This window comes from Scyliorhinus torazame, chromosome 25 (assembly GCF_047496885.1).
Source record: "Scyliorhinus torazame isolate Kashiwa2021f chromosome 25, sScyTor2.1, whole genome shotgun sequence".
NCBI lineage: Eukaryota > Metazoa > Chordata > Chondrichthyes > Carcharhiniformes > Scyliorhinidae > Scyliorhinus > Scyliorhinus torazame.
This window is the reverse complement of record NC_092731.1, coordinates 29,269,642-29,281,182: the sequence shown is the minus strand read 5'-3', so window position 1 is coordinate 29,281,182 and position 11,541 is coordinate 29,269,642. Positions and strand designations below refer to the sequence as shown.

The 11,541-nt window shown below is 53.2% G+C and overlaps 1 protein-coding gene across 1 annotated transcript in view; it reads right to left on the bottom strand.

The window, feature by feature from the left end:
* Positions 1-224: 224 nt before the first annotated feature.
* The window catches only part of LOC140402244 (protein FAM98A-like), a 28,810-nt gene continuing 17,493 nt past the window's right edge, over positions 225-11,541 (bottom strand). The window contains exons 3-9 of the mRNA XM_072489873.1: positions 10,408-10,635; positions 9,116-9,250; positions 5,902-6,104; positions 4,617-4,697; positions 3,494-3,610; positions 2,081-2,248; positions 225-1,044 (exon numbers count right to left, since the gene is read on the bottom strand). Coding sequence (XP_072345974.1) covers positions 883-1,044; positions 2,081-2,248; positions 3,494-3,610; positions 4,617-4,697; positions 5,902-6,104; positions 9,116-9,250; positions 10,408-10,635 — 1,094 coding nt within the window. The 3' untranslated portion in view covers positions 225-882. The remainder of the gene's footprint in view (positions 1,045-2,080; positions 2,249-3,493; positions 3,611-4,616; positions 4,698-5,901; positions 6,105-9,115; positions 9,251-10,407; positions 10,636-11,541) is intronic.

Genomic DNA, 11,541 nt, shown 5'->3' with positions numbered 1-11,541 from the left:
GGCCCGCCAGGCCGCATTGGAGGCCCCCCCCCCCCCCCGGGGTCGGACACCCCCCCACACAGGCTGCCACCCGACCCTTCAACGCCAACGGCGGGACTCGGCTCTTTTCTTACGGCCGCTCGGCCCATCCAGGCTGGAGAATCGCGTGCCGGCCCAGGGCTGGAAGAATCCCGCCCGGTGAATATTTGGTGAATATCTGGCACAAACACAAACCTAGACAAGCGGAATGAGATTTGGTTTTAATTCTGTTGCCAAAAAGAAACATTATCCAGCATTCCGACCCGAACCGGGGCCACCACGCGGAGATTCAAACAAACAAGGATACATCAATAAAATATTTTGCAGAAACTTTTCAAACATTCCCCTCCGCAGAGTCGTCAGCAAAGGAACCTGCTCAACGCAAACTGCGACGCGGGTTAACGCTACTACTGGCGCAGGCGTTGGTACAGCCCCTGGTACCTGAACAGTCACCCAGAGGGGAAGCGAGTTCCCTGGGCATGAACGCATACGCCCCCTTTCCTTCCCCCATCACCCCTCCCCCCACCTCACCATCCCTCATTTCCCAATAAACCCATTGGCCGAAAGGTCAGAGGTTGACTTGATTGTCCGCAGTGCCTGAAACGGCAGCCACTTGCTGTCGCACCCCCTCCGCACCTTTCTCCACCCTGGTCAGTCTGCACCGAGCGTTGCAGAGTGTTGAACCCTCCACAGAAACATTCACGGTGGTCATTCCCTACGTTGCCTCCCTCGTCGCTCCAGCGATCGAACTCGCTTCCCACGGCAGATTACTCCGACCGTTACCGTCCTTCCAGCATTTCCACGCCCCTGCCCTACCCTCTTGGGGGATGGGGGTCGTGGAGTGGGAGAGCTCCCAGTACAGCTTCACTTGTGCTTGCCCCCTTTGCCCCCTTTGCCCCTCCATTGCTGTCTGCGCCCGCCACCACCACCACCACCACCGCCACTGCGCCGGTCGCCCCACGAGGGCATCGGGGCCTCGATCTCTCCGGGTCTCCCTCCCCGGTCGGGCACAGGTCCCATCAAGACCTGCGAAACATAACAAAAAAGAAAGAGGTGACATTTTTCCCAGGACATTCTAAAATGGCACAATCTTCAACCCGAAGGCTCAGGTGGGGGTGTTCTAAACAAGACCCGATTACCAAACAGTACTGCCACCTATTGGCATCCCCCCTCCCCCCCACCCAGTGCACTGTTAATATTCGCCCTCACTCCGTTCCAGTAGAACTCCACCCAGTTCCCTGCTGGCTCAGCCTTCTCCCTCCCCCATTCCATCATCGTACTGTCTCTCACCCAGTTCTCTGCTGGTAAATAGCTCCCTTCATCAGGTCTCTGCCATTTATTATCTTCCTCCCCAGTTCTCTGCTGGTATTCACCTTCCTCCCCCAGTTCTCTGCTGGCATTCACCTTCCCCTCCCCAGTTCTCTGCTGGCATTCACCTTCCCCTCCCCAGTTCTCTGCTGGTATTCACCTTCCTCCCCCAGTTCTCTGCTGGCATTCACCTTCCCCTCCCCAGTTCTCTGCTGGTATTCACCTTCCCCTCCCCAGTTCTCTGCTGGTATTCACCTTCCCCTCCCCAGTTCTCTGCAGGTATTCACATTTCCCTCCCCAGTTCTCTGCAGGTATTCACATTTCCCTCCCCAGTTCTCTGCTGGTATTCAACCCCCTCAGGTTCTCTGCTGGTATTCAACCCCCTCAGGTTCTCTGCTGGTATTCACCTTCCTCTCTCCAGTTCTCTGCTGGTATTCACCTTCCTCTCTCCAGTTCTCTGCTGGTATTCACCTTCCCCCTCCCCAGTTCTCTGCTGGTATTCACCTTCCCCTCCCCCGTTCTCTGCTGGTATTCACCTTCCCCTCCCCCGTTCTCTGCTGGTATTCAACTTCCCCTCCCCCGTTCTCTGCTGGTATTCACCTTCCCCATCCCAGTTCCTTGCTGGTATTCACCTTCCCCTCCCCAGTTCTCTGCTGGTATTCAACCCCCTCAAGTTCTCTGCTGGAATTTACCTTTCCCTCCCCAGTTCCTTGCTGGTACTCACCTCGCACCCCCCCCCCCCCTCCCTCTTTACCTTGTTGACTGGGCACGCAGTTTTCTCCCGGCTGCTCGCGCTGGTGGTTTTGGTGATTACGGACAGGTCTTCCCGAGCCGACAGCAGGTGGGCGAGGGTGATACCACTTCTGGCGCAAAGGGCCTGTCGCAGGGGCTGGTACAGCTGCTCCATCACGGTCCCGTGTTTCTGAAACATAGGAGGGCGGAGGGGGGGGGGGAAGAGAAAAACCTTTACATTGGCCGTGAAGGACCGACCGTAGCAGCGGGAAGAATGCGAATGGCGAAGCAGAGTTTGTAAAGAGCACCGCGGCAACGAGAGCCGGTCCCGCTCGACCCGTAACAGGACACACAGTTGCGCGCACGGGGGGGGGGGGGGACCGTAAGAGGGGTGGGCAGAATTATTCTGCGCTTCTCAATGATGACTTATGCTGGATGATGCCCTGAATCCAAACCCTACCAGAAATGAACAGCGTTGTGCTATCGACGCAAACAAACCCTTCTATTATCTGAAAAACCTTGACCAGATCACCCAAGGGAACACTGGCCGGGTCTATGCAACCTCGCCTCACACATTTAATCTCTTTTCTTCATTTCAGGAGTCCGGCTCCCCAAGGCGCGACCCCCAACTTCAGCTCAGTCCCGCTGGTTTGCCAGCTCTGTCGTCTAAATGGTTTGCAAAAGGCAAGAGGAGATTCTACTCCAGCATAAACATTCTCGCACCCATCAGCTCAACAAACGTGTTCCTTGTAAGACCGTAAGACATAGGAGCAGAATTAGGCCACTCGGCCCATCGAGTCTGCTCCGCCAGTCAATCATGGCTGATATTTTCTCACCCCCATTCTCCTGCCTTCGCCCCATAACCCCTGATCCCCTTATTAATCCAGAACCTATCTATCTCTGTCTTAAAGACACTCAGTGATTTGGCCTCCGCAGCCTTCTGGGGCAGAGTTCAACAGATTCACCAGCCTCTGGCTGAAGAAATTCCTCCCCATCTCAGTTTCAAAGGATCGTCCCTTCAGTCTGAGGCTGTGCCCTCGGGTTCCAGTTTTTCCTGCAAGTGGAAACATCCTCTCCACGTCCACTCTATCCAGGCCTCGCAGTATCCTGTAAGTTTCAATAAGACCCCCCCTCATCCTTCTAAACTCCAAGGAGTACAGACCCAGATTCCTCAACCGCTCCTCATACGACAAGCTCTTCATTCCGGCGATCATTCTTGTGAACCTCCTCTAGACCCTTTCCCAGGCCGGCTCATTATTCCTCAGATGCCGGGCCCAAAACTGCTCACAATACTCCAAATGGAGTCTGACTAGAGCCTTATACAGCCTCAGAAGTACATCCCTGCTCTTGTATTCTAGTTCTAGTGTACAGGCGCGATCGTTTTGTTAAGATGCCCCATGTTTCCAATGTGTGGATGCGCCAGGTGTTTCCAAACCTTTGCTCCTTCAGACCAGTGGAACGACTGCACCGTCACGTCCAAACGGCTGATTAACATCTGCCTGCGGCACTCGTACTCAACGCACATCGCTCGGTGGATCTCCTTCAGATGCTCCTGAGGTGCAGAATACAGTGGGTTAGCGGGTTTGTTTCATATCTTCCATGTGGGATGCGGGCGTCGCTGGGCCGGGCCCAGCATTTATTGCCCATCCCGAATTGCCCCTTGAGCTCAGTGGCTCGCTCGGGCCGGTTCACAGGGGCCAGCCCCATCGCTGTGGGTCTGGAGTCACATGTAGGCCAGACCGGGTAAGGACGGCAGATTTCCCTCCCCTGCAGGGTCATTCGTGAACCAGATGGGTTTTTCACGGCAATCGATGACGGTTGCCATGGCAACCATTACTGAGAATCCCGTCCCAGGCTTTCATCTTTAGGCCTATGGATTATTAGTCCAATGATACCCCACCACCCCCCCTCCCCCACATCCCACACTACCCCCATACGGAGGGCGTAAGGTGCAGCCAGCTCTGCTCGCTTACGGGAGAAAATCTTTGCTTTAAAAACAGAACCGCGTTGCTCCCCGATCTCTCACTCTGCGATGGTAACCCGGTTACAGGACCCTGGGCGCACGCACCCAGTAAATATCGGCCTGCAGGCAGCAAGGCCCACATCACCAGAGGACGTGTACAAGGCTTCAGATAGACAGAGAGCTGCAGTGCCACCTGTTGTCAAGGTATCATTGGGCAACCTCGGCTGGTGATGTACTCTTGGCACATTGCCATATCAAACCACAGAGGGCAGGGGCTTCCCTCGAAATTAGGCCGCCAGATGAGTGGGGTTTGGAGTTTACGGCAGCACAAGTGGATAGCACTGTGGCCTCACAGCGCCAGGGTCCCAGGTTCGATTCCCCGCTGGGTCACTGTCTGTGCGGAGTCTGCACGTTCTCCCCGTGTCTGTGTGGGTTTCCTCCGGGTGCTCCGGTTTCCTCCCACAGTCCAAAGACGTGCAGGTTAGGTGCACAATGCAAGAGAAGAACTGAGCTAGAAGTGGCTATCAGACTGGTAACTATCGTCGCCTTGTTCGTTAAGGGGGCGCAGACATTGTGGACGTCAATGTGTCTCTACCCATTGATCAGGCTCCAGAGTCCGGCTCAGCAAGGGTTTCCCCACTCCATCCTGGCCCAGTCCGGAACGGACATCTCGGATCTGAAAAACAAATGCGAGTTTCATCGGTCAGTTAAGCAGCCATTCATCCAGCACCTGGTTTCGAAATACGAGACTCTCACTGCCAAAGAGCTGACCCGTGTAAAGTGCGTGCTGACAAGCGTGTCCATTACAGGGCCTGTATCTACATGTACACATCTGCAATTCCTCGTACATGTGTGTACAGATTCATTTATAAAAGTACACAAGGAACTTGTTTAAGTTCTTAGAAGGACATGACCTATTGAAGCAAAATAGATTGCGGAGTTAACGTCTGGGTAAGGAGCTCCCAAGACACTTTAAAACCACATTACCAACACTTTGGTAATGAATCTGATATGCACACAGCACCGGGAGAACATTGTTTTTTCTCTTTAATTGTCCAATGGGATGTGGGCGTCGGTGGGCCGGGCCCAGCATTTGTTGCCCGTCCCTAATTGCCCCTTGAGCTCAGTGGCTCGCTCGGCCATTTCGGGGGGGAGGGGCAGATGAGAATCATGGAATCCCTACAGTGCAGGAGGCCATTCGGCCCATCGAGTGTGCACCGGTCCTGGGACAGAGCACCCTACTTTATCCCACGCCTCCCCCCCCCCCATCCCCGTAACCCCACCTAACCTTTTGCACACTAAGGGGCAATTTAGCGCGGCCAATCCACCTAACCCACCCACCTTTTGGGCTGTGGGAGGAAACCGGAGCACCCGGAGAAAACCCACACAGTCACCCCAGGCCGGAATCGAACACGGGTCCCTGGAGCGGTGAGGCAGCAGTGCTAACCACCGTGCCGCACTTGCTGTGGGTCTGGCGCCACTTGTAGGCCAGACCGGGTAAGGTCGGGCAGATTTCCTTTGCTGAAAGGACATTGCAGTCAACCAGGTGGGTTTTAAGGACAATTTGTGATAGCTGTCACGGTCTCCATTACTGGGACTAGCTTCAAGATTCATTGTTCATTGAATTCACATTCCACCAGGGTGGGATTTGAATCCATAGCCCCCCCCTGACCATTAACCTGGGCTGTTAGATCACTGACCTAGTGATATCATCAGTTTCCCCGTGACCATGAACACACAAAGAAACGGGGTCCCGAAACCTTAAAACAGATCAACAATTTCTCAGACGTGAATCATTGGCTTTTTTTTTTTGTCTGTCATGATTAATTTAATTGCAAAAAGGTTCGACCATTCCCTCCTACGTTCTCCGGCCTCCTTACTTTGGTTTCCAGGTCTCGGAATAACTGCGACACCGGGACATCTCGGGTGGGTTCAGCCATGCCCAGCGCTTGGCACAGAGCCTGCAGTTCCTGGAGGATCACCTCGTCGCTGCCGTCGGCGTCCCGTGGTACGTGGCGCTGTGTCAGCGAGAGCTGCCTGGCGTGCAGGACCCTGGCTGCCTGAAGTTCGGAGCCCAGGAACGCTGAAACCCAAGTCAAGGGAAGAGCCGTCAGCCGCCGGGCGCACACACACACACACACACACACACACACACACACACAGGGCAAAACCACCAGCTGCCAACCCGACCGCTTTGTTATTCGTCACCGATGGCGATGGAAGGGGCAAAGCGTGGGGAAACTGGCCGAGGGGCTGAAGACAGAGGCTGGGGAGTTTCCAGCCCTTCCCGTTGGCGGAATCTTCCAGTGCCGCCGATGGTGACCCCAGCAGGTCAGGCAGCATCAGTGGAGAGAGAAACGGACTTGATGTTGGGAGCCCGAATCACTCTTCTTCGGAGCTCTGATTCAGACTGAAATAAGGAGGAATTTCTTCACTCAGAGAGCAGAAGCTCATGTTCAAATATAATAATATCGCTTATTGTCACAAGTAGGCTTCAATGAAGTTCCTGTGAAAGGCCCCTAGTCGCCACATTCCGGCGCCTGTTCGGGGAGCCCGGTACGGGAATTGAACCCGCGCCAAGACAGCAATCGATAAGGTTCCTGGTGATGAATGGCATTCGGGGGTGTTGGTGCCGCGCAGGGGAGTGGCAACGAAGTAGACGGTCAACCGTGATCTAATTGAATGGCGGAGCAGGCTCGACGGGCCGAATGGCCTACTCCTGCTCCTCAGGAGAAGGACTATGGTTATGCGGGGAGACTCCGGAGAAGCTGGGATTGCTCTCATCGGAGCAGGGAAGGTTAAGGGGAGGGCTCAATAGATTATTTAATAAATGTTGTCATGTGAGAGTACCTTTAAGAAATGGGTGTTTATAAATGGGTGTGTATATAAATATCTGTAGTGAGAGTACCTTTAAGAAATGGGTGTTTACCACTGCAGTGATGTCAGAGTGTGGGTGGAGCTGGGCTGTCTGTCAGCTTTTTACTTTCGTTTTAGGCTGTTTGCTGTAGGGTGTGTTTCAGTTTCTTTTTCAGAGCTGGATAGCTGCAGTCACAGCCAGGAGGTGTATGAATCTCTCTCTGTAATCCAAAGACTGTAAATCGATCCTGGTGATTTAAAACTAATAACAGTAGTGACTTTAACCTGATGTGCTTCTGGTAAAAGGTGTTTTAAGTCTTATGGATGTAAAAAGGAAAGCTTAAGGTTTACTTAAGCTTTGTATTCTAAGCGTTGTAAGTGTTGTAGTCTTTGGGGTTGTATTTGAATTAATGGTTGCTAAGATGTTCACTGTATGTTTTAAAAAGGTTAACTTGAGTTCATAGAATAAACATTGTTTTGCTTTAAAAAATACTTTTCCATTTCTGCTGTCCCACACCTGTAGAGTGGGCCGTGTGCTCCCCATACCACAATCTATTAAAAGTTGTGGGTCAGGCGAACTCCATGATACACTTTGGGGTTCTCTAAACCCTGGCCCATAACAATGTGATAATACCTCCCTGGAGAAAGAGGTGGCGAGCTGGTTGAAGTGGCGTCCGACAGATACCTAGTTAATAACCCCGGCGAGGAACAGGCTGAGTACAGACCCTCAGAGGGGGAGTGGAACAGGAAATCAGAGAGGCAAGGAGAGAGCGGGAGAAGAGCCTGGCAAATAACATGGTCTGTAACTACAGAGTGGCGATCCTATTGTGACGTAGAAGATCCTGAGGGGGCTCCACAGCATGGATGCTGAAAAGGATGATCCCCCTTTGGGGGAGACTAGAACCTGGGGGGGGGGGGGGGTCACATGAATTGTTTTGCTCTCAGAGGACGGAGAGTCTGTGGGACTCGCTTCCCCAGAGTGATAGAGGCAGCATCATTGAATATTTTTAAGGTGGAGGTAGATTGCAAGTTAGTCATGAATCAAAAGGTGTGGGGGCGGGGGAGGGAGGGGGGGGGGGTGGGTAGGCAGGATGTGGCATTGAGGCGGCCATCAGATCGGCCACGATCTTACTGAATGGTAGAACAGGCTCGAGGGACAGAATGGCCTCCTGCTGCTCCGAATCGTATGCTTGTTCATCAATACGAAAGGGATTCCATCGGCCTGTCAATAGTAGAAGGGGGGGGGTACGAGTGGGATGACGAAAAATAAGATCGATCAATGGAGGCAGATGGCATAGCTGAGGTAAAATAGAATCGCCGTAGTCCCAGGTGACCACAGGCTGCTTTTCCCTTTGAGGGGAGGGGGGTGGGGGGGCGGGGGGGGGAAAGAGAGCTGACTGGCGGTGATTTAACCTGAGGGTCACCACACCTCAGGCGAGGGGCAAGGTTGAGAAGACCTTCATGGATAACCTCAGCCGGTACGGGGAGTTGAACCCGCGCAGCTGGCCTCGCTCCCCATCACGAACCAGCCGCCCAGCCAACTGGACCGTTACCGAGAAACAGTAGCAGGTTCTGTTCTATTTGCAAAAACAAGCAAGACTTTAATGACGGTGGAGAACGTTCTGGGGCAAACCTTCAGCATCAAGGTGCCTCACAGACAAACTCTCATTTATGGTCATCAGAATCATTTAAAGTTTCTGATATTTGTAGAAATGATTGTGTGTTATATTCTGGTGCGATAATGTTGTTAAAAACCCTGCTTTAAAATGCAGGCAGTGCGTCGACTAAAGCAGTGATTAAGAAGTTGTAAAAGGTGAGGTCATTATTGATTTTGACCACTTACATGTTTACTGATAAAGGGCGAATGGAATATTGTTGTGATTGCTGGAGATTCCCAGGAGTGTGGGTAATTTATGAGGGATTGTATTTAGTCCTAGCTAAGCCAGTCATAGAACTTAGTGGGATACAGATGATGTAATTAATGAGAGGAGCCAGGTCGCTCTGTATCCAAACAAAAACTGGGGGCTGGTCAGGTGTCCTAACTATTCAAATATTCACATAGGCCAGAGTCCTAAATCAGTGTTCCCTCCCCAGTCACCATTTGCATGCATTCATCCAGCATCCTCCCCACCCGCTCTCCCCTCAGTAATCGCACACAAATACACCCTCAGTAACCCATTAGACACGAGCAGTCCCGCAGAGTCTAGTTTTTCTCAGCGAATGTTACCATGTACTTACACAGCAGCTGGAGGCAGCTCCCTTCATCGTTCAGCCTGGACGTTACGTCCCCTGTGGTGAGAGACGGATAGGGACAGTGCAACTCACTGACCAACCCACTGACCTCCAACTGGAAGGTTTCCGAATCTTCGGGGCCTATGTAATGGAGGCAAAACCAATTAGCGAGGCTGGACTGGAGGGGGCAAGAGGCCATTCAGCCCATATAGCCAGTACTCTCCCCATAGGCCGAATACCAACTGGTCCCATCTGCGTGAGCTTCTAAGTGAGAATTAGGTGTCAATTTTCCCCGATGCCCCAATGAGACCTGTCGAAAGGCCCAACCAGTCACATTGAGGCCGAGGCCTGTCCCCACTAACCATCGGTGCCTCTTCCTCACCAATACTTATCCAGCTCCTTTCTTTAATAAAGGGAAATGTTCCTCCATGACTCCCAGGAACCAGCCCCCCCCAATGGGATTCACCCATCACATCCGAAGTCCAATCATTGTCCCTCGTGTATGGCAAACTGGGCAGCTGTTCTTGTGCACAGCAGGATCCCATCAACCGACAGACTGACCTACAGGCCCGCAGCAATGTGGCTGACCGTTAACCGGCCCTCTGAAAGGGCCCAGCGAGGCACCTAGCTCCAAGGGCTAATTAGGGTTGGGTCCCAGTCACCGACGCCCACATCCCACGGAAGAATGAAGACTTACAAAATAAAAAGATGAGAACTGAAAAAAACCCGCTGGGAATTTTATGGAAAACGGACGACGTTTTACTTGACACAAGAACAGCACGGTATGGGCAGCACGGTAGCATTGTGGATAGCACAATTGCTTCACAGCTCCAGGGTCCCAGGTTCGATTCCCGGCTTGGGTCACTGTCTGTGCGGAGTCTGCACGTTCTCCCCGTGTATGCGTGAGTTTCCTCCGGGTGCTCCGGTTTCCCCCCACAGTCCAAAGATGTGCAGGTTAGGTGGATTGGCCATGATAAATTGCCCTTAGTGTGCAAAATTGCCCTTAGTGTTGGGTGGGGTTGCTGGGTTATGGGGATAGGGTGGGGGCGTGGGCTTGGGTAGGGTGCACTTTCAAAGAGCCGGTGCAGACTCGATGGGCCGAATGGCCTCCTTCTGCACTGTAAATTCTATGAACTAGGAGCTGGAGGAGGCCATTAAGTCCCTCGAGCATTTGATAAGATCACGGCTGATCTGATGGTAGCCTTGAATCTGTATCCCGCTTACCCCCCACCCATACCCTCCCTCACCGCCCGCCTCCCTGCCCAGCTTCCCCTACTCCTGCTCTTCCGGACTCTCACTTGCTGTTGGGGTGATGCATTCCTCCAGCGAGCTCACAGCTTTCAGTTCAGACACCAGCAGGAACACAGGGCGGTGAAAGGCGGGAGAGCGTGGGCCCTCTCCCACTGCCCGCACCAAGGCACCCTCTTCAATAAGCTGCCCGGTGTACCTGTGAGAGAGAGAGAGAGAGAGGGGGACGGGATCAAAGACACCAGCGTGTGTGAAACCAGCTCCCCGGGACTTTTCCTCTTAATGTCGCGCCAACTCTATTCGAATCGAGAACAAACTCAAGAGGAACCGCAGAGGACAGGCGGAGACCGTTCCCTCCCCTTCCAAAAAGCTGAGCAGATACTCCCAATCCCTTTCAGCACCTTCGCAAAACGGGTTCCTGTCGATTTGTATCCAATGCAGCTTTTTGGAATTCCTGGAGACCCCAGAAGAGGGGGGGGGGGGGGGAGAGAGAGAGAGAGAGAAAGAAAGGGGGGGGGGGAAGAAGAGAGAGAGAGAGAAGGGGGAGAGAGAGCGAGAGAGAAGGGGGAGAGAGAGAGAAGGGAGAGAGAGAGAGAAAGATAGAGAGAAGGGAGAGGGAGAGAGAGAGAGGGGGAAAGGGGGGGAGAGAGAGAAGGGGGAGAGAGAGAGAGACGGGGAGAGAGAGAGAGAGAGAAGGGGGCAAATGACAGAGAGAGAAGGGGGAGAGAGAGAGAGAGAGAAGGGGGAGAGAGACAGAGAGAGAAGGGGGAGAGAGAAGGGGAGAGAGAGAGAGAGAGGGGGAGAGAGAGAGAGGGGGGGGGAGAGAGTGAACGGGGAGAGAGAGAGAGAGAGAGAGAGAGGGAAGGGGGAGAGAGAGAGACACGAGGGAGAATGAGAGAGAAGGGGAGAATGAGAGAGAGAGAAGGGGAGAATGAGAGAGAGAGAGAGAGAGAGAGAGAGAGAAAAGGGGGAAAGAGAGACAGACAGACTGAAGGGGGGAATTGAGAGAAACAGAAGGGAGTGTGGTGGTATGTATTAGGGGTAATGCGGTACACCACGTGTCGAAAGGCTATTGGTGGAGGGATGCCAGGTCCTGATAGGATCTGCCACCTACTGGACTCCACCCAGAAATGCCGGTATAAGAACCCAGTTTTTCCCTCCATTTCCCTCAGCAGTTGCATTCT